We start from the raw sequence: 23980 nt of genomic DNA, 5'->3' as shown, positions 1-23980 counted from the left end.
TTTGAGAAGTTTTTGAATTTTTCTTGTTTTAGTTTTTGAAATTACGTCACTTATCTAGTTCAATTGCATAAAATAATAACATGATTTAATACTAGAAGGTACAAATTTCATTTATTGCTTATAATAACTTAATGGATTCGTAAGAAAAACGAGGAAAAATGGAAATTCAAACAATTGTAACTGAACAGTACAACCAGCAGAATATGATGTGGTCAGCCTTTCTTGTAAGTCTTTTCTAAAGCACCTCTTGTATATGTTCTTTAATCATATGTAGGTATAAATCATCTTGATGCCAGTCAAGTTGAAGTAGTTGCTTTTATTGTATATTGAAGTTCTTATTTAAAGGAAGGCAGGAGTTTCAAGAAAATTCACTTACCTAACATGCTCGATATATTGTAACATACTTGCTAATTTCAGCAAATAAAAAAAAATCATGCCCTAAAGCTCTTTTGTTCTAGGGAAGCCAATAACTGTAAAAAAAAAGAGAAATGCAGTATTTATATCAATCTTCTCACTAGTTTAACCCATTTTAACAATTATTCTTCTTTTAACCAGCTTAATCCCACTAATTAACTGCAATAAATACTCATCTTTTATGTAACAATTTCAGGGAGGGGGTGCAGCAGGATTGTTTGTTGATGTTGTACTTTTTCCATTAGATACTTTAAAAACCAGGTTGCAAGCTGAGCAGGGATTTAAGAGCGCTGGAGGCTTTAGGGGCATTTATAAGGGATTGGGCCCTCAGTTAGTAGGAAGTGCTCCACAAGGTATAAATATTCAGCAAAGAAATGCTTTAAATTACATGTTTCTTGTGTTTTTAGCTGCTTTATTTTTTCTTACTTATGAGTCGATAAAGGAGTATTGTGAGCCTCGGGTTCCTAAACATGCCATGCCTTTGGTTTACATGTTTGGAGCATCCGTAGCTGAAGTGGTAGGTATGCTATCTTACAAATTTTTTATGAAAGAGAGGTAAAATTTGTTGAATTTGTAGTTAATTTGGTTTTTAGATGGCTTGTCTAGTCAGAGTTCCCATGGAAGTGGTGAAACAAAGAAAGCAAACCTCAGCTGGGTACAAATCCTCTTGGAAAATACTAATGTCAGCTTATAAATATGAAGGCTTCTTCAAAGTATGAAAGTTTTAAGAAATTTAGCCATAAAACTTAATTTTCAGCCATATTTTAGGGAGTTTATAGGGGTTTCGGTTCAACAATAATGAGAGAAATACCATTTTCTGTGATTCAGTTTCCTACACTTGAATTTTGTAAATCTATGTACAGGACAAAACTGAAGAACAATATACATCTAGACTCTTGGGAGGTGGCCATATGTGGTTCTTTAGCAGGTATAAAATTTAATAAAAATTCTGCCTTTACTTAAATCATTCCTAATTTGCTTTTAACAGCAGCTATATTAGAATTTTACAGTTTTATATTTCAAAAGGCTATCTGTTATAAACATTATTTAAGTTTATTGTCCATTTTAATAGCAATAGTAAGATTCTTTCCACAAATATCTATGCCTAAACTTTGTCAAGAGAGTTGCCTTCTGTAATATGTTAAGGGAATGCATTCTTGAAAGGGGTCAATAAAACAACCAAATTTAACTTAATCTAAATTAGATCTGTTTTATTGAATCGAATATAATAATTACACCACATTTTTAGAACTCAAGTACTACAGTTGAACTTATGCTTATGTTAACAAAACTTGAATAGAAACCAATGCACCCAATGATCAAAATTGCTGACTAAAGCAAAAAAATTAAAATAAATATAAGCAGGCATTTGTCATGGTGTACCATGAAATCTTGTCGATGCTCGATCGACAGGTTAACAACTTCACATTGTGATGATGGTGCTATAAGAGTCTCACACAGGTCCTCTGCTTTAACACTTTGGTATCAACAAGATTAAACGTTGTTTTAATGACAGTCAGTTCCTATTCTTTACCCTGGGGTAAATTGCCACTATAGGAAAATCTCAGTAATTCAACACTTTGGGGTCAGACTAATGTAACAATATTATGTTTTCCCAAACAAGACATTCAACTGACTTTATTTTAGTTAGGTTCATTGATAGTCCGCTGGAGTCCACTGTTTTTAGATTCTAAGTTAAATGTTACTGTTATTGCATTATAAATAAATCCTTGAAATTACTAGGATTTATTGAAGTTTCTGCAAATACTGCAGAAAAAATTCCAGTTGTCAATGAAGTGAAAATATTAGGATTGACTTTAGATTCTATCCTTTGTTTTGAGACACACATTAAGAACAAATTAAATATAGGCTATATGCGTCTTAGAAATCTGTACAGATTTAAAAATGTCTTAAAGAGTATAGCCAAATATTATTTCTGCAATAGCCTTATTTTTTCCTTACTCGACTACGGTGATATCGTATATTCCAATTCTATTACATTTGAGCTTTCTAGATCTATACAAAAATTGCAAAATAGCTGTGTAAGATTTTCTTATGGCGCTGCCTATCGGGAGCATATCATACCTTATTTAAACATAAATTTTATTTTAAATATGGAAAGGAGAAGAAAATTACATGTATATGCCTTTATATATAAAATAATAAAGTCGGGTCAACCCCCTTATTTAAATAAGTTATTTTACTACTCTCTCGCATTTACACAATACTCGTAATGTTGGAAGTTTTAGGATACCTCAACATAGAACAAGTAACTTCCACAAGTCATTTTCGGTTGTCGGAGTTACAATGTGGAATAACTTGCAAAATAATATTAAAGATGCCTAGTAGTATGTTTAATATAAACTGCAATATCAACTAAGACCAAAGATAAGCTGGCCTGTTCAATCTTTCTTTTGTTGTTGTCTTTTGTCTATTCTTATTGCCTTCCGTCGCATGCCAGCCATATTGCTTTGCCATTTTTTGTTTCTGCCCTTTTTAGTTTCAGTTTTGTTCTTTTTTAGGTTAATTAGGGATTTTTTTTTGTGTTTATTTATAATCTTTTCAGTTTCAATATGATGGTTTGTAATGTCATTTTCTTGTTAAGGCCTGTTTCACGCAAATTGCACCATCGGTTTTATATAATCGCGAAGCAGTTCCTTTTACCAAAAATTGTGAATTTTTTTTTCTCATGTTTATAATTATATTTATAACTATTTTTTTTTTTGGTAATAAACTTTTTTGACTTTGAAATACTGTAATTTGCCTTTGTCAGAATACACCTAGAGTAGTAAAACTGAACATATGGTATCCTTAAATTGGAAAGAGTTTTCATTATGAAAAGAATATAAAACTTCTCAACATAATTATATACTAATTATAAGACGTATTTGACTTTACATATAAGTATTCTTGCATGTACCTTACATTCTTGTGCTTATGAAATCTTTTTTATATACAGTTCTTTAGGATAAACTATGGCATAAATTTACTCTAAAGCTGTTCTGAAACTGTAGCTACATATGTATAAAAATGTTGGCTTATTTTATGTAAAAAAAACTTTAGAATAAGCAGATATTTTAATTGAAAGGCAAAATTAATATTATTTGGTATCTAAAACTGAAACTAAAATCAATTATTATTTGGATATAAAGTCATAAAACTATTATATGTAATTGTACCTAACCTAATGGTTGGAGAATTCGATGAAAGAATGTCTGGTTTCAATAAAAGTAGGTCTATTTCTCCTATGAAGTTCTAGAGATTGCATATTATATAATTTTAGATTACCATCATAAAGTCTGTTAAATCTATAAATTCTATAATTTAACATATTTATAAAGGGTAATTTGTACGTTTTCAATATGTCTTTCAAACAAAATCCTAGAATGTAGCAAGTCATGTATATAACTCAGGGGTCAATTGAGTTGATTTTATTATCCTTTTTTTTAATCTATGTAAATGCTCTTATATCTAATATATAAGATATATCTCGTAATGTAAATGTGATATTATGCAGAATGATAATATTTTGATAAAGGACGATAGTTATGAAACGCTCAGAAGTAAAGCTGAAAGCATATATAGCAGTAATGGAAGTAAAACCCATGTTGTTTGTTTTTCACGGAATAGACTTATCCTGTTCTTTCCTGCCCTTGTAGTATATTAACATTGTACTATGCCTTCACTCATTTTTGCTTTATGATATTGTCAACTGGGCTGTCAATTGGTTCATTGCCTTCCAAATAATTTTTAATTTAAAAGTATGCACTTAGAATATAGTTAGCTGCATTGGATATAGATACGCATGCAGGGATCACTTTAAAGAAAAGAAGGTACTTACTTAGCCTAATTGGAGTGTACAGGGTGGCCAGATAAGAATGCAGAGTGCTGTATTTTGGAAAATATTCGTCGTAGAGACTTGCGGTAAAAAATTTTATAAATAAAGTGGTAAAAATAATACCGTGGAAAATATTTTTAGATTTCCAAGATGGTCGCCAGGGGGCGTAATCGCCATCTTAAACTTTTTAAGTGATTTTTCACTAAAGTCTACCCAGTAAATGTCACAAAAAAATATACGCTTTTTAAAGCTCAGCTCTACTCAAATAATTTTTGTTTAACACTTTGTGACGTATCTATTAAAATAAAGTGAGACTAGAGCGCGTTTTTTGATCTATTAACAGAAAGCAAGGTAGGCAGAATATTAAAGAGTAGGCCATGGAGGAAAAAAGAAGTGCCTAAAATTAACTTGTCAATAAATATTAAAATTATGCAGTGCAATTTATGTTCGTTGCACACATAAGTAAAGCGTTAAAACTATTAAAATGCCTTTTACTAATGATGAAGCTGTCGATATGATTGCGGTATATTTTGAATGTCTTCAAAATGCGGCATTGGCTCAAAGGGTATACAGAGCTCGATATCCAAATCGGCGTTTACGCGATGCGGGAATTTTTCCGCGTTTAGTGCGAAATTTGCGTAATACTGGCAGCTTTCGACCTCAGTTGCGAAGACACTCGGCTAGAACAAGGGAAGACAATATTATTAATGTCTTAGCATACGTGGAATTCAATCCCCACGTTAGTATCAGAGCAATGTCTCATTCACTCTATTCTAAACATTTTAAAGGATCACAACTAAATTTTGATGTCACAAAAAATACTACTTTACATATTTCGCAATGTGTTTTTTCAAATTTTTAGACTGCGCCCATATCATATGGTTTTATATCAAACCTTGAATCACGGAGACTTTGACCGACGGTTAGATTATTGTCATTGGATGTTGGGCAGCATTAGGGAAAATAAAGAATTTTTATCCGAAATTCTTTGGACAGATGAGATCACTTTTAGGAGTGATGGAAACATTAATTTGCATAATATGCATTATTGGTGTGACAACAATCCTCACTGGTTGCGGGAGGTCCAACATCAAGGCCATTGGAGTCTCAATGTGTGGTGTGGCATTCTGGGCGAAACTATTATAGGTCCCTATTTCTTTGATCAACCACTAAATGGTGCCGTATTTCTTGATTTTCTGGTGAACCATTTGCCTCTTTTATTAGAAGATATACCCCTGCAATTACGACAAAATATGTTTTTGTAACTAGACGGTTGCCCAGCACATTTATCAAGAAATGTGCAAGAACATGTAGATTTAAGATTTCAACAAAGGTGGATTGGCCGAGGAAGTCTATTTCCTTTCCAGACCTCACCTGTTTGGAATTATACCTATGGGGTCGGTTGAAAGATATTGTTTACCAAATTCAACCAACAACTAGAGACGACATGAAAATAGGAATATAAGAAGCCATTTACAGCCTGTCAAGAGCAGAAATTGAAGCTGCTGTAATGTGCACGCATAAGCGGCTTCAACAATGCATTAAGTTTGATGGAAGACAGTTCGAGCATTTAAGGAGGCATTACTTTTATTTCAAAATCGATCATTTTTGTTATTATGTGCATAAGCGTTTTTTTAAAAACTTTTTGAACAAAGAATATTTAAAAATTATTAAATTAGGACATTTTATCATTGAACCTTGAAAAAAGACAAATAAATAATAATAAATATTGGTGTAATAGCGTCTTATTAAAATTATATGATAACTAGATATTCTTTCTTCGATATTTCAGGCTACGAATAAGATATCGAGATACGGGTTTCACTGGCCTATTTAGCTATCATTTTACTACATTTTTATGAAAAAAAAGTCATATTATTGCATTTAATTTTTTAGAGAATTTTGCAATTTTCTGTTAATAGATCAAAAAACGCGCTCTAGCGACATTACTAAGCACTAGATATATCACAGATAAGACGGATTTGATGTAGCAATAAATGTTTTTTTCAACGAGACCAAGTTTGTTAAAATGCGTTCAGTCGTTTAGGAGTTACAGCTGTTTATTTTAAAAAACATTGAATTCCCCACCACTTTATTTTAATAGATACGTCACAAAGTGTTAAACAAAAATTATTTGAGTAGAGCTGAGCTTTAAAAAGCGTATATTTTTTCGTAACATTTACTGGGTAGATTTCAGTGAAAAATCACTTAAAAAGTTTAAGATGGCGGTTACGCCCCCTGGCGACCATCTTGGAAATCTGAAAATATTTTCCACGATATTCTTTTGGCCCCTTTAGTAATAAAGTTTTTTAGCGCAAGTCTCTACGACGAATAGTTTCCAAAATACAGCACTTTGCATTCTTATCTGGCCACCCTGTACATATGTATATGAAATACGTACTTACGCGAATTTCTTTTGCCAAATTAACAATTAACAATTCTTAAATGTAAGTAGTTTTAATATTATATTTTGAACTTTTCTTAAGTTAAGGAACTGTATTTTGGTATATGTTTTTTGTTCTGGGGAAATAAGAGATATTACTATGATCAATGTGCTAGAAGTTGTTGCATTTTTTGGACCTTTAACTAGCCTTTGCTTATAGAGTAAAAATATTTCTAACTCTCTGTCACTTCACCTCTTTGCTATTAATTTTTTATCACCTTTAACTTTATCGTGTGCATATTTAAGTTACATTTATAACTTTGTATTGGGCTTGACCTATTAATGAATAAATAAACCATTCTTTGACTGTAGGTTTAGATTTTGTTAGGATTTCACAGTCTTTATCTTTAAAAAGAATAACACTGTGAATCACACAATGAATATAAAGAACTTAGAAATTATATTACTAAGCTTATACGTAGAGAGAAAAAAATCTTTTTAGAGCAACATCTTAATAATGGAAATAGTAAAATATTCTGGAAAACAATAAAGAATTTCAATATTTTTTCAAAACAAAAAAAAAGATAGTTTATCTGGTACGATATTTAATCCTATTGTCATAAATAATTTTTTTGTAAATAACATACTCCCAATATTTCTGCTTAATTTCATAGAGACTATAAAAAACCATTCATAGATACTATACAAATTGGTGCAAAATCTGAAAGTTTTAAATTTCTCATTATCTCAAAAACTGAAGTGTATAAATATTTAACCCAAATCAAGACTAGGGCTGGTGGTTCTGATGGAATACATGCACAGTCGGCAAATTTGAAAATGTCCCTCGCATCTGCTCTCGGACTTCGTTGCCTTACAATTTGGCAACAATTTCAATCATTCAATGGGACGTTTCGAATATTTTTGTGGCTGTGTAAGCTGATATTAAAAAAATCAATCAGTTTGTTTTTCTTCCTTATGTAAAGTTTTTAGGACAATGTTCATCACTTTTAAGAAATTACCTTCAGTTATTTTTTTATTGGGACACTATATTTCTTAACTCTAAATTATTATTTTTTTGCTTGATCTTTCACAACCTATATTTTTGTTGTCAAATGCTGTTTGTTGTCAAAATAAATAGAAAAAAATCGTTTTTACATTTTTATGCATTACATAAAAATCCTAATCGATATTTTCTTTGATTTTTTTTTATCAAAGTATTACTTTATATTACTCACCCAACATTTGAAAAATAAAATGCAACTTAAATAAAAATACCAATCCAAATTTTAAATTGTTTTTTACTTTTAAAGTGTGCGTTATTGTACAAAATAATATAATTAAAAAAAATACCTATTTGTTTTTTTTTTATTTTTAAATATATGGTGTGTATTTAAAAATAAGTAAACAAACAGATGTAATTCTATGATAAAATAATAGTTTTTTTAATTCTGGCAGCAACCAGTAAGTGTAAACCAAAATATAGGTAATCATAAAAAAAGGAAACATTATAATAATAGAAACTTTAAGTGCTACAGCAGGAACGATAGGTATATGTTGAGATTTTTCTTTTTCATCCTGTGTCTAGGAAATGAAAAACTCAAATCTGTTTAAGGCATTAAAGGTTTCATAAAAATCAGCGCGCTATGGTTATCACCAGCTCCTAGCATTAATAACGTAATACGAGCTGAGATACTACCAAAACTACTTATTTTGGAATACCCTGTCCAGCGCAGTAAAACTAAGTACTTACTTACTACCATAATATGGGAAAAAATTAAGATTTTTATTTCTTTTTCCTCACATTTTATTTATAAGTATACCTATATAAAAATACAGGGTGTAGAACTCGTCAAAAGAAGTTGATATACCAAAAATTGCCTATACTCGTATAGTAAAAGTTGCTTATTAAGAAAGTTAGTTTGCGTTATTGAATTTTTTTTTACTCATTATCAAGTTAAGTGGACATTGTTTTTACATAAACTGTTCAAAATTGTCCCCACTTGTTCGATTAACCCAAAATGTTGTTCGGCAAATCCACATTTTAAATTGTTTATGTCTATATTTTGGTAAGAGGTAGAAAAAAATCTATGTGGTTCTCATGAGTAAAGCACACTTTTTAACTGAAGTGATGAATAAAGTAATATTTCCGTTTGTAAATAAGGCACTCTCGTGATTTCTTCTTGGATAAAAAACAATTTTTTATAATTTTTTTATTGAAGCGAAGTTAACTTAAATTACTAAACTTTAATTGTAGTAGTCCCGTATCTTTTTTATTTACTTTTTTTTAAACCTTATAAAACGTATAAGTAATGGATCAAAGGTCAGTTTCAAAGTGAAAATTTTATTACCTATTTAATGACAAATTACAGTTCTTTAAGTATAACATCTTAATAACAATTAATAACATTCAACACTACTCCTAACAAGCTTTAGTAAGTATAATTACAATTTAAATCTACAATAAAAATACTTTTATATTTAAACTTTTAAATAGCCTATATATTGTGTTTTTTTCGAAACTTACATCTTTTTTTTTAAATAATAATTATTTAATATCACAGGGTGCATTTGGTATTGGTATGGCTTCTTAATTAATATTTGGTATAAAAACCATTTGCGTCAATGCATTGTTGCAGCCTTTTCCGCATTGATCCCCCGTAATTACTAAAATCGGGCCTCCCTCTGAAAGATTCCCAAACTCTTTGAGCGTGGGCTAGTAACGTTTGGTCTTGATTAAAAGTATCCCAAGAATTCACCATTTCAGCCCACAAATTTTCGATGGGGTTTAAGTCGGGGCTTCTGGATGGCCATGGAATTAAATTAAATGGACATAATGGGAATCATATCTGGTACTTGTAGGTCTCCACACTAATTTTTTTTAATCAACTTTTATGTCCGAAGAAAACGTTTTTTCGTCGGTAAATACCACATTTGACCAGTCTCGGTCATTATTTTCTTGAGCAAACCTATAAGCCTTATAAGCCTTCGCTCTGCGTTGTCGACCGTTAATTTGGCCTTTTTGGCTGGTCATCTACAATTTGTTCCAGCTGAACGAAGAGTATTCCTAATTGTTTGCATACTAACATCCAAGTTCATGGTTTCTTTGACCACCCGGCTATTTGTAAAAGAGTTATTTCTTACTTGGGTAACAATAGCTTCTCTCATATTTTCGGTCAATACAGGTTGCTTTCCAGGATGTTGTCTGGTTTCTACATGCCCTTCTGCCTCTTGACGTTGGATCCAGCGTCTAACTTGTTTGACCTGTTTAAAAGCAAATGTAGTAATTAGTATTAATTAATTAAATAGATATCTATTATACTATTAGGTTAGTGACAACAGTTTAGCAAAGGGGTGGCTTATATATATAGGTATAGATAAAAAATAGCAGTAAATATTTTATTATTAAAAATAAGTTAATAAAGTAGGTACTAAAAAAGCAATAACAGCGTCTCTCAACAATAATAACATTTTATATTATTTGTTGGTGTTTTTTTAAAACATTCAGAGCGTTGCGTCAAAATATATTTCTATGACAACTTTTTTTCATATATGGTGAAAAGCAAATAAAGCGAAAATATTGACAAAGTTTGAAAATATTTCAGATTAAAATGTTTTATAAAACCTTCATATTTAAAAATAACCGGCGCGAAGAGACAAAATTATTTTAAATTATAATAAAAGCAGGCGATGGAATTCTTCTCTTCTTTTTCGTAAATTACCTATGTCAAAGCTCACTTATGTCAATGCTCAGTCTAATATCGTAAAATGCATATACATATGTATCATATTACTAAATCGAATAAATATAATTAACGAGGTAAAGCTTAAATTTGGCATAAAAAAACCCATTCACAGGTATAATAATAAATACAATAATAATACAGATATAAAAATATACTAGATGGATACAAATAATGCGGTAAATAGGTAGTGGATTGGCTCATGGTGCGTTTTGGACTAAATATTATTTTAATAAACATTTTTTAATCGGGTAACTCCCCTTAACCCTCAACTGGTGCAGTAGTGAGTCAGATATTAAATTTAAAATTCAAAATATCGCCAATCTATACTACATTCCACTATCGTTTTTGAGAAACCTTTAAACCCATTAATACTTTTTTTAGGGTATGGTACTGCATTAAATTTATTTATTATCTAAAAAAAAACTATACCTTCGTTTTTTAAATATTTAGAAAAAACTTAAATGTTTTCAAGATATCGCGGTGCAACACTTTAAAAAACTCACCCTGTATAAGGGTTGCTTGGATTTAAAAAATACTACCTCAAAAAAAAAAACAATCATATGTAAAATGATTTTACTTTAAAAATAAAACAAAAACATTTTTTATTTTGTTAGACCCAATAACATGTATATTTTTCTTTGTTAAAAAATATAGATAAGTTTTATAACTTTTTTAGATATCTATCGATAAATTAAACTTAAAATATGTAATATTCAGCTATTTTTCTAAATAAAAAATTTAATGAAAAAATTATAAATTATTCTTGAAATCACTCCTATTTGAATAGATTCCCGGGACGATGAGATAATAATTTTCGTTTTTGATCTATTAAATTTATTAGCTTATTTCGGGACATCAAAAAAAGTTGGTTCCGTATAAAAACAAACCTTTTTTTTTAAATGAAAGTTATAGAGAATTTTTGAAGATTTTTGACAAATTTTATAGTTTAGTTTAAATAGATTTTACCTAACAAAAAATTTAAACGAAATGCATACAAAAAAAAACTTACTGAAAGATCCGTAGTCATTGCTATTTCTCGTAAGGTGGCACCCATCTCATGCATAACAATAATTCTAGTACGAATTTCCATGGTACTCTCCCTCTGTCCAGGCAATCTTCGCATTATGAAAAAATATTACATAAAACACTTTAAAAAATAAAAAAAATTGAACACGTAAATAGACTCGAGGCACTTATAAACACAAAAGACAGTACAATACTACTTACCATCGAATTTATTTATAATTACCACCTTATACATTTTACCTGCATCCCCGTGCCGCCAATTAATATGGAAAAACCCTCCTTAAAAATAGATCTTAAAATGTACAATGGTAACCTTACACACAATGTTATAATGGGATCGATCGCATAAGCTGCCCCCGCATCAGCCCCCGTTACTTATTTCCGAAAAATGCCGCTATACTTTCTTCATTCACACTGAAAGGCTGATATTGTACCAATTCCGGAAACGAATATTGTAAGGGGTTTTAATGACATAAGACCCATTTCTATTTTTCCAGTATTGTCTTAGGTTATTGAACGAGCCCTGAAGAATCAAATTGTAGACTATGTGGAGTCTGAAAAGATAATTGACGCCACGCAATCAGGTTTTCGAAAAGGTCACAGTTGTGCTACGACTCTTCTTAATGTAACGGATGACATTTTTAGATCTATTGATAAAGGTAATTGTACTATTCTGGTTCTAGTCGATTATTCCAAGGCATTTGATACCATAGATACGTTATTACTAGTCTTGGAATATCTTGATTTTTATCAGAGTTCAATCAGATTAATTCAAAATTATCTTATGAATCGCCAGCAACGGGTGGTTTTGAATGGCAATAAATTATTTTATCTTGGCGTTAATTCAGGTTTCCCTCAGGGGTCAATTTTAGGACCAATTCTTCTTCTTTTATATACTTCCCAATTTCCTAAATTTTTAAAACACTGCATAGTGATTATACACTCAAATATATTACTCTTTTTTGCACTCGTTGCTGGCTCATAGTTGTCTCTCTGTAACTGAAGATCTAAACACACTATACAAAATTTCTAAAGACCATGCTTTCCACTTGAACCCAAATAAATCGTTTTTTGGCAGGCCTATTGATGTAAAACATCTGACTAAAAGAGTTATCTTAAAGATTGGCGATGAGATCCTTGCTATAAAAATGAATGCAAAAATTTGGGGCTTATTATACATATTTCTGTGCATTCAAAAATGTATAGGGAATCTACGTGCCTTATATAATACAGACATTTCCTTAATCAAAAAACTAAAAGAGATTTATGCGATTTAATGGTTTTCTCTGTTTTTAATCTTTGTGATGCTGTTTATGCACCTTGTTTAACTGCAGAGTCTTGTGAGAAAATAGAACGAGTTCAAAAATATTGTTTAAGATTTATTCATGGTATTCGCCGTACACAACCAGCAAGTCATAAACTGGAGGCCCCCGGGTGGGTAAATATGAAGCAGAGACGTTTTATTCATAGATGTGTATTGTGTCATAAAATAATAAAGTTAAAGTCTGCTCAATACTTGTTTCAAAAAATCTCATTCAGGACAGCTGTTAATACCCTTAATTTGCTATTCAATGGGATCATCATACCTAGACATCAATCCGCAAAATTTGAGAGATCAATGACCTGGCTAAAGTATTTATTAGTCTACCCTCTGCCCTACAAGTCTGCTCTATCTCAGCTTTCTCTAACCATATTAAAAACTATGTCTCATCCTTGCCCCAATCTTAATTTAATAGCTAATTCCGCCAATAATCAAATCTTGTACCCACACATCATCTAGTTTTATGATAGATTATAAAAAAAATAATGTTTCTTCTTGAATTTGTTAGCTTTAGGATCTTTTTTTATTTTACTGAAGGAATGTGTCTACTTCTCCTCAAGGATAGGTGTATAATAAAGCTGAACAAATTATGTTTAACTGCACTCTTTCCTTTTTATTGTTTATGTATATACTTATACTTAAATACAGATTATTATTATTATTATTATTTCTAGGGGGACTTTCTGCTGCTATAACTACCCCACTGGATGTAGTAAAAACGCGAATAATGTTAGCCGACCGAAAAACTGCCAAATCGCTTACTTTCTTAAAGGTTTTCAAACGGATTTTTAAAAGAGAAGGCATCAGAGGGTAAGTCTCCTAAATGATTTCGAATATGTTAGATTTTATTATTTCCCACAGGTTGTTTTCGGGGGTTGTTCCACGTACGTTATGGATTTTCCTTGGAGGGTACATCTTTTTCGGTTCCTACGATTTCGCTAAGAATACCGTATACGAAATTCTCGAAGAAAGGAGACCACCAATCAGATAACATTGGAAAAACATTATTAGGTAGATTTCAAATTTGTTTAATTTTGTTATTATATCAAATAGTTTTGTTTAAATTTTTACTTACTTATTTAAACCTCCCACTTCACCAAAATGTTTAAAAAAAACCCTTGATATAACTGTAAACACTTTTATTAAGACAAAGAGGAGGGTTCATTCATAAAACATATTATATAATTTGTTCTTGTGGATTTTAAACCTTTTTGACGATTTGCACCACATCTTCATCGTTTAAGATATGTTCCAAACCAACTTTCTGGGGCTGGTGTTTCACAGATGAACCCCAAACTAGAGCACTAGAATTGAAATATAAATAGATACATTTTAATAAAAAAGTCAAAACCACAAAAAAAATAATAATTTTTATAAGACACTTACTACTTAAATTCCTTTGCTATGCTTTTATGGAGCTTATTGCAAAAATCCTCAATAGAAGTGTGGTCTGAATGCAATACGATTGGCGAATTGTAATCAGGTAATTGTCCTTTTGGCTTAGTATATCTAAAATTTTAATTTTTAAAGATTTTTTTAAAAAATAATTCACATTTGCTCACTTACATTCTTACAAGTTTTAAATATTCCCACATTTTCTCCAATAAATCGTCAAAATTCCATCTGTGATGTGCCGATATGGGTACACAATGGGGTATTTTATAAATAACGTCCAGTTCTTCAATACTAATTTGATCTTAAATTGAATATAAAATAAAATTTCAGCCCTAAATATGACACTAATACCTTACCGATTTTATTTAAAATGTATATGCAGGGCACGTAAATCCTGTTGCCCTCAATCACATCAATTAAATCATCAGTGGTGGCGTCATATTTTAAAGTTACATCCGCATTATGGATTTTGTATTCAGATAGAATTGATTTTACTGTGTCCGAATCCAGTTCAGATTGGGGCACCTGTGGTTGTAATATAAGTATAATTATGTGATCTCTAGATACAGTTTTTAAAAAATTATTTGTTTCAACGACCTAATAAACAAACTATTAAACATATTTGGATGTCATTACATCCAATATAACTTTCAATATTACATTGAATTTAAAGATCTAAATTTTAAAAAATACATCATTAAAAACGAATGTGATACTTGCCATACAGTTCAAATTAATGCCTCCTTTATCTTTTCTTTTAAAATAAATATTTGGCGGTTGCTTATTTAAGCGCAATCCGAACCCTTCCAACTCGTGCTCGATCAGCTTTTTGTGCACCAACGGTTTTAACACGTCAAGACAAAGGAAAATTAAACTGCAAGTCCTCGCTACGGCAATTACTTGCCGACCACGACCCTTGCCGTCCTTGGCTCCCTCAATAATTCCTGGCAAATCCAACAACTAAAAAAATATTGTTTATTGTTTATTATGGTTTTTTTAATTGTCAAATAATCTACCTGGATTTTGGCACCTTTGTATTTAATACACCCTGGTACAGTTGTGAGTGTGGTGAACTCGTATGCGGCCACCTCCGAGTATACTCCAGCTAGGTTGCTTAGTAAGGTAGATTTTCCTACAGAGGGAAACCCTACAAATCCTACTCTCGCATCACCAGTTTTGGCCACATCAAAACCTAAATATAAAAGTGTTTTTCTGATGCTTCAATCACTCATAATAATAATGAAAAAGAACGCAGTTAAAAGAAAAGCGAAAGTAGTGCTAAAAATTCCTTTTTCCAATATTTAAAAAAAAATTCAAAATACCTTTCAAAATCTAAAAAAGTAAACAATAGCGACATTATCATATTTTTTTCTTGTCTAAGAAGAAGAGTTAATATATAATATATTTTAACAGAGACAAAAACTGGAGACCTTTGATAGAACCGAGTGATGAATTAAGACACTTAGTTCAGCTCCCTCCCTAGGAATGATAGACATGCCTTCAGCATAATGGTCTGCTTTTTAAAAAGTGGCAGGTGTTCTTTTGCAAAAACCAAGCTTAGTAAAATGAGGCCTACAACAGGCTCTAGATGTAAGTCTAAGCGTGCATCTTATGATGCGTTTTTGGGCAACAAAGACTGAGGTGGCGTTTGTTGAAGATCTCCAAAATAATATAAAACACACCACACAAACCGGGAATTTCAAAGCATAGTTTTGGAAAATGTCACTAGCCCGGCACTAGCAAATGTCACTAGTCAGCACCCCCCCCATCAGCATTCAACCTCAGAGCATGATTGTTACACCACTGCTGCATCCTCCTCACCGCCTCAGAACCGCTGACAGACAGCCTTCGGACGATATGCTCCTCAAAGATTATGGAAGTGCCATTAGCATATTGGCTGACAAGACATCCTGGAAGACTCTCTGTGAGACATACAATATAAATAGTACTGTGTCTAGAATTTAACTTCGAGGCACTCACCAAAAGAGTCCGGCAACTCTCTTGTTTCTGTCAATGTTTTCAATCAAAAAGGATATTGTTTAATGAAAATTGGTTTGGTTTTAAAAAGAATAAGTAAGTGATACAATACAGTTCTGTTTTGTGACTTTAGTAAAGCATTCAACTGTGTCCACCATGGTATCCTGCGAAAGCTTGGTACATAGAACTTCTTTAGCAATGGGAATGTTGATTCCTAAGATCATACCTTATAGAGAAGTACGAGGCTGTGCAGTATACCTGACGATGTTACACCATCGCCCAAGCAGGATATAAAAATTGGGGTACCCTAGGGCTGTATCTTGGGTCCAATACTTTTTGTTATATGTATATATTAATGACTGAAATGCCATAAATAGAATAAAAGTCAAAATGTACTATCTTTGCTGATGACACTACCATTTCTGTTGCAGCTGAAACTCTTGAGGCTTCATTGCTGTGTTCCTTGGAGCCAAAATATTGCTGAGATTTGTCTCAAATAAATTGCTGTTAAATAAAAGAAAGAGAGAATGGTTTTTATGCTGAAAGTTCAGTAGATAAATAACAAATTGGTCTATAACTTACTGAGTCTATTATTGAGTTGTAGAGTGTTGAATTGGCAAGAGAAACTTCATTTGTCCTTGACAGACAAGAATTAATGAACTGTATTATTACCTTTTCAGCTCCCTATACTTACTGAATAAGTTTCCAAGAGAGTTGACAACCACTTTTCTTTGTACAGGCTCATATACTGGATTCCTGATAGACCCTACTTTTCACTTACCTTCTCCAGTTCCGCCGCCGCCTCCTTTCGGGGTAATCAGTTCTCTTCTTAATTTAGCCAGTTTGGCTTTCAAGAGCCCCAAATGTAGGGCCGTGGCTTTGTTTTTCTGAGTCCTGGCCATCTGGAGGGCAACAACAAACAATAAGTTCCAGCTTGGTTACAATATATTTGTGTATTAGACCTTACCTCGGACTCGATTGCGGCGATTTTCTCTAAAATGGTACTCATGGTTGGAACTCAATTAAATTGAGTGTTTTAAAAGATTTGGAGTTGTTTTTGGAGATGTATTACAACACTTTTGAGCCGAGTTGAAAAGTGAGGTTAAGGCGTTAAGGTTTGCTTTACGAAACTTTGACAGTCGGGTGACAGATCTGACAGTTGCAAATGATCGTTTTGACAAACAATTTTTATTGAGTGCAAAAAAGGAATCGTAGTGTGGCCAGCTTTGCTGCGAACTAGGAATTAATTAACCTACAAAAGTTTCATAATTAAGAGTTTTATAAGGGGAAACTCCCTTAATTTTGGAATATGCGCAAGCTATAAAACGTCATATTAAGGCACTATTAAAACCTTATTAGTACCGTTATTTTATGACGTAACTAATTCACCTTGTTACGGCGGGATCTCGTTAAGCCCATAAAAGATACCTTGAAGGTGAAAAGTTTAATGTATTTTTTTGATAATTTAGTTCTTTCAAATAAAATCAAGTTTCTCCATTATTAAAATTTCTTTTAGCCTTTAACGGACATCCGCTTTCTCAAGCGTGGACCTCCGTGTAAGAATTATTTACCGACTAGAATACATTAATCGCACCCTCTGTCTAAACTGATTGATGAATGTTCGGATTTATATTTAACCGGTGCACAGAAGAACGGGCCTAAAACGGATTTACTTGAAAATCCTAAAAGAAAAAATTAATTTCAACATCTTCAAATGCAAAGTCATCAAATATTCTAAGGCACAACAATCATGTAACTTTATTTATCATATGAATAATACTCCTTTAAAGTGTATGCAACAGATAAGAGAGTAAGACTGCTACTTGATTCCAACCTATATACTTCACTGCCATATATGCTCACATTATTGATAAACCTCTAAAGTTGTTTTTTTGTTTTTTTTTTATTCATTAAACGTACCTCGATTAGACCACTGTACTTTGCCTTTCTCACAACTTACTTGGAGTATGTCTCTTCTATCTGGAGCTTAAGTCCACAAGCACAGTCGCTATTATCTTTTTCTCATCCAGAGTTTTGATATATAATCTATTAAATCCTCCGTACAAATAGTAGCATCAGTAGTAATAGGGTCATAAATATCAGTAAATGCATTCCATACTTTTCACTCGTGGTAAAGTCGAAATTATACCCATTTGTAATGACGTCATTTTGGTTTATCTTTGTTTAGCATATTCCAAACAGCGGCGACAACAAACTTTTGAAAAAAATTGGTGTCTGATGATTATTCATCTTTTATATACTAGGTTATGTGAAATATCCGTCACTGTCAATCAAAAATATTGGTTTGTTCCTTAAAAATAAAAGATAATTCAATTATCTTTTATTTTTAAGGTCATCGCTATATCGTGGTCCACGCCGGAACCAAAGATGGCTTCATCAAGGGTGCAAATTTAATATTCAAGAGTGAATTAAAGACGGGAGATTATCATGACAATATGAACAGGAAAAACTTCGAAAACTGGTTTAAAACTCAGCTGGTTCCAAATCTTCCCCCAAAGTTATTTATAATCATGGACAATGCAAGTTACCATTCTGGTTTATTAGAAGAAATCCCGAGAAAATCTTGGACAAAGCAGAGACTGACCAAATGGTTGAAGAAAAAGAATATTGGCTTTCCAGAAAGAGCCATGAAAGATAAAATATGGAGTATTGCACGCAGAAACTGCCCTAGTGAAAAAAAGTACTTCCTTGATGAATATGTTAAACCTTTAGGACACAAAATTTTGCGACTGCCACTATATAAAATAAATAAATAAATAAATAAATAACGCCTTTATTCAAGTATTTCTGTGCACATACAATGCAAAAACATATGAAAATGTACACTCACATCATATGCACAAGAATAGCGCAACTGGCGAAGTTTAGCCTCCTGGCCATTCTTCCACATAACCAATTCTCCGGATATTAAGTTCACCATCTTTAAATGTTAACAGAGAAAGTCCAATAGAATGCTTTTAAGAGATAACACTGAGGATAAAACAGTTTTAACCAACCATAACAATATAACAATGCAGTACATATATACATACAATATATCTGTCACTAAAAAAGTTCTAAAAATCTACTGCACATCTAATAAATACCTGTTGTATTTAGACCTTAAATAACCAGTATTGCATACCTTAAATTGAAGAGGTAAGTTATTATATAACTTAACACAATTATAACTGAAGCTCTTTTTAAAAAAAGAAGTTCTATGTTGTGGCATTGTTAAATAATTTTTATCTCGCAAAGAGCGATTATGCACAGCCTCCCTATAAATTAGTTTTTTTATATAAATTTACTGGTTGTTGACACATATTTAGTTTTCTAGAAAATAGAGTCAAGTTAAAATTATACCAGTTATCACACCTAAGCCAACCCAACTCTTTTATATTTTGTGAGACATGATCAAATGTCTCAGAAATTTCTTAATTTATAAACAAATCTACAGCATGTATTCTGAACGTATTGTATCCGTTTTTTATTTACAACATGTAAGAATGGATAATATACTATGAAACAATACGAATAAATAGACATAATAAGTGACTCACACAATTTTTTTCTGGTTTTAAAATTTAAAAGGTGTCTGCTAGCATATAAAAGCTTCATTCTCACATAACTTCTTTTTAGTAAAGATTTTAAATGTTGTTTAAAATTAAGCTGTATATCTATACACAAACCCAAATTTTTACCGCAGTTAGCAAAAGTCAACCGAGTATTTTCAATCTGAATATTAAGTCGATTCATGACTATGTCCCTTTTCTTTTCAGAACAAAACAGTAACATTGTAGTTTTTGCAGGATTAATTGTCAGATTATGTTCCGTTGAGTATCGCAAAATATTAGATAATTCTGAATTTAAAATCTCAGCAGCATTATCAGGACAGTCTGGATTAAACTGAAATAATAATTGTGTATCATCCGCATATGCTTGCATGTGCGTTGATACAATAGAAAACATATCTGCAGCATAAATAACATACAACAAAGGGCCAAGTATGGAGCCTTGTGGCACTCCCGAAATAATGTTTCTACTCTGCGATGTCTCACCACCTATCCTAACTACCTACCTTCGACCTGTTAAATATGACCTAAAGAACAGTGTTTCAACCTTCCCAAAACCATAATATGATAGCTTGGCACACATCAACTCATGATCAATAACATCAAAGGCTTTAGAGTAGTCTATCAAAATCAATATAGCAGCCATTTGCCTATCTTGAATTTTTATAATGTCGTCAGTAATATTTAGAAGTTCAGCTGTTGTACTATGACTAGCTCTAAAGCCCGATTGATGCACAGGAAAAAAGCCATTTGTATTAAAGTAATTAGTGGATGACAGGATCATGTTTTTTAGATAGTGGGGTAACAAGAGATTCTTTCCAGCAATTTGGGAAATGACCATGTTCAAGACAACTATTGACAATATGAGTTATATGTAATATTATCACATGCAAACACAGTTTCACCATCTGAAGTGTTATGCCATCAATACCTTGTATACCATACCAATTGTATGCCTTCCCTTATTTTATTATTATTACAATATGCTACTTTATTATCACAGTTGTTTGATTTTTTAAAAACGCTGCAGAAATATGTATTTATCTCTTCCACATTTACCAATTCAGGAGGAATCTGAATAACTGTACAGTTTGACCATCGGATCTGTGTCTACGAAAAGAATGTGGGCGAAATTTTGAAGCGTTGTCACGTCTTATTGCAAAAATGAAATAGTATTGAATGAAAAGTAAATATAATGGTAAAATTAAGCTATTTAATGATAAAAAAGATAATAAATAATGTAATGCAGTTTAAACCATATTTTTTAGTTCTATTTGCTAATGTTTTGCATATTATAAAATCCAATATTGACTAACATTTATCCGAAATTCCTAATAAAACTTACAAAGCCGGAACGTCGTACTTTCGCGGAAGCATCTCGCTGTTTGGGGACAGGTGATTGGTTGATGACATCGCAGCCATTAATTTATTATTTTTATGCAGCTCTCTGTCTTTCTCTATCTTATTGGATCGCATCCTACCAGGTTTTGTGTAATTTTCGGAATAATATCGATTTCTTGCGGATTCAGTGGCGGCGGCGTATGTTAATACTTTTGAGCTATTAAACTGTTTTTGTTGCTGTATTTTTAGGTACCTACTTAATTTCTGACCTATGACTTTTGAGTAGTGTAGCATAGTTTAGTTTATTTGCTATTATTGTTGTTGCTGTTTTGTTGTTGTTTTGTGTTATTTGTTTCTTTGTTGTTAAAGTTCATAATTTTTAACAGTTTTTGTGTTATTTACGTTAAAATGAATAACTTTATTCATAGCCAGGTAAGGGAAGTGATTGCGAATGTTTATAGGTAAGTAAAATGATAATAAGAGAATTATAAAGCCTAAGCACAGTTATGAAAAAAAAAACATTAAAATAAAATCATTATTTATGCGACACTAAATTTCAAAAATTATGTACCTAATGTAATAAATAAAAATCATATTCAATGAAATAAAACCAAGCTCGATTGCTTTACAAACAAAAAAGATTTAAAGTTAATGTTGGTTATTTTGAATATAAAATGTTTATAAATATAAGTAATATGAATTGGAACGACGACTAAAAAAAATCGAATATCAGGATTATATACTTCTTGTACAAATTCTTAGGGTCTGCAATGAAGAAGCTACTAATAACTTCGTTAATCTACCAGTAAAGCGCAAACTTGAAAGAGTATCTCAATATACTGGCGTAAGCATTTCAATGGTGAAAAAAATTCACAAAGAAAATGAAGAAAGAATGCGGACGGACCCCAACAAAATGCTTTCTAGTCCCGGCAAAAAAAGACCGCGAATGACGAAGGTGGAACAAGACGACAACTTTCATTTTCAAATAGTTAAACACCTAATAAATCGAATTTATATGGGTTTAAAGTTGTGCCTACTAGCAAAAAGCTGTTGCAAAAATTGCCAGAAGAAAAAAAATTTCCAAAAATAACATCTTTAAGGTATAAATACCTAAGAGAAATAAAAAAACACCGAGCCGAAGGTCGCAATATTGCCTATTTAGATGAAACTTGGATAGACAATGACCTAACGTTTAAAAAATGCTGGCAGAGTGAGACTGTTACTGGAGTGGTTAGCAATATATCTTCAACAGGTACAAATTGATTATACTTATTTAAATAATAATTTAAATTATACATATTATGTAGTAAATTCAATGTTTAAACAGCATAATTGGGATTATCTGCCGTGCTCTTTCCCTCGCGGTATCCAGGCATCGAGTACGGCACTCTTATTTTAAGTGAATAAACTAAGTAGGTGTATTACAAATTTTGTGTTTTCTTTACTTTACTTTTATCTCAAACTTCCCTAATCTTGTCTGTCATTTTTTTATTACATATTTACAAATAAAATATTTTAGAAGACCTTAATTTCCAAATAAATATCTTACTAACAAATACCTATTTTAAAATTAAAACCAAACCATATTTTTTAATATTTAATACATTCAAATCTGTGTAATCGGTTTATAAAATTTCGCACGTCACTGGCCATTTCATGAATGAAATGAGGCGGGTCTAGTCTACAACCACGTTCTCCGCACCGATACCGCTTAGCTACAGATTGGTTGGGCAGACTTTATTTGTAGGAACATAAACATTGAGGTCTCTTAAAGTTTGCCAAACTTTCCGTTGAGCCTTTTGGGTCTCCAAATATTGCAAATAAGCCAATTTTTCCTTACGTATAGAATTCTTAGTAAGATTTCGAAGCATTTCATAATGTCCAAAATTTTCTGTAGAGTTGTTTAATTCACACCTCATTAAACCTCTTATTGCATAAGTCAACCATGGTGCATAAGGCTTAGTCACTCTAATGGACCTAACGGGAGCATGCTTATCAAATAAATACTTTATATTATGAGTCAGATACTCAACTTTACTATTTATATCATGAAGGTAGAACAATTCATCCCAACATACCCCAGACTGAAGGTCAAGTAAAAATTCAGGCTCATCGAAATGCTTAAAATTTTTCAGTTTTTATAATACATGTTATGTTTATATAGCAAAATGTCAATAGGTGATCACTTATCCCATTTGAATCTAATGTCCCACTCTGAGTTACAATATTTTTATCATTAATAAAAATTGGGTCTAGTAAAGTGGCTGTTGTATCAGTCAGACGAGTTGGTTCATCAATTACCTGAGAAAAGTCATAGCTATCAAATAATTTGCTGACTGCGTTTTGAATATTCATCATATTGATGTTTAAATCACCAAAAACTAAAACATACTCATCTACAGGCAAGATTTCAGGTAATATTCTATCCAAGATATTTACACATTCTAATACATTATTACCTACTCTATAGATAACACCTACTGCTATGGATAACTTCTGCTTTACTCTAATACGTACCCAATAATGTTCAAAACCTTCTATTGATATTAAATTCATAAAGCTTAAACTGTCACATTTTATTGAGCTTTTTATGTAGAAGCCTACGCCTCCACCTCTACCTCTATTACGATCTTTTCTATAAAAATTGTATCCTGGAATACCAACAGCATCTGATGATGTATCACTTGTTAACCATGTTTCCGTTACACCAATTATGTCAAAGCTATTATTCTGAATTATATTAGTGAATTCGACAAAACCTGTAAACACTGATCTAAGATTCAAGTGTCCAAAGCTAAGCACATGTTTTTCTATTTGCTTAAATACCATCTTGTATAAGGTATTAGTTTCCCTATACTTAAATTGAATAGTCTACTCTCTGATTAATGACCTCTAATAAATTTAGCCTACATGGATATTGCCTATCGAGTTGCCAGTTTAATGCAATTGAAATGGTATGGTCGGAATGTA

At 31.7% G+C, this 23980-nt stretch overlaps 2 protein-coding genes across 3 annotated transcripts; one reads left to right on the top strand and one right to left on the bottom strand.

Annotated features, from left to right (window-relative positions):
- On the top strand, positions 1-20602 carry LOC126740800 (S-adenosylmethionine mitochondrial carrier protein homolog). Of its 2 annotated transcripts, XM_050446987.1 has the most exons (8): positions 1-224; positions 611-767; positions 822-931; positions 1008-1127; positions 1183-1342; positions 13400-13535; positions 13587-13736; positions 20463-20602. In XM_050446987.1, the coding sequence occupies exons 1-7, from the start codon at positions 159-161 to the stop codon at positions 13714-13716; spliced, it is 879 nt and encodes a 292-aa protein (XP_050302944.1). In that variant the 5' UTR covers positions 1-158; the 3' UTR covers positions 13717-13736; positions 20463-20602. The 2 variants fall into 2 exon arrangements, with proteins under 2 accessions (XP_050302944.1, XP_050302937.1); XM_050446980.1 differs by lacking the exon at positions 20463-20602 and having other exon boundaries at positions 13587-13789.
- On the bottom strand, positions 13850-17345 carry LOC126740760 (GTP-binding protein 128up). The gene is made up of 8 exons (XM_050446924.1): positions 17065-17345; positions 16879-16999; positions 15137-15312; positions 14841-15080; positions 14477-14645; positions 14292-14421; positions 14112-14234; positions 13850-14029 (listed from the first exon to the last, which is right to left on the bottom strand). Exons 1-8 carry the CDS (start codon positions 17104-17106, stop codon positions 13927-13929), a joined length of 1104 nt encoding a protein of 367 aa, XP_050302881.1. The 5' UTR covers positions 17107-17345; the 3' UTR covers positions 13850-13926.
- Positions 20603-23980: the final 3378 nt, after the last annotated feature.

The sequence above is a fragment of the Anthonomus grandis genome, chromosome 1, assembly GCF_022605725.1.
Source record: "Anthonomus grandis grandis chromosome 1, icAntGran1.3, whole genome shotgun sequence".
Classification (NCBI taxonomy): Eukaryota; Metazoa; Arthropoda; class Insecta; order Coleoptera; family Curculionidae; genus Anthonomus; species Anthonomus grandis.
Note: the sequence above shows the minus strand (reverse complement) of the source record. Positions and strands in the feature narration are given on the sequence as shown.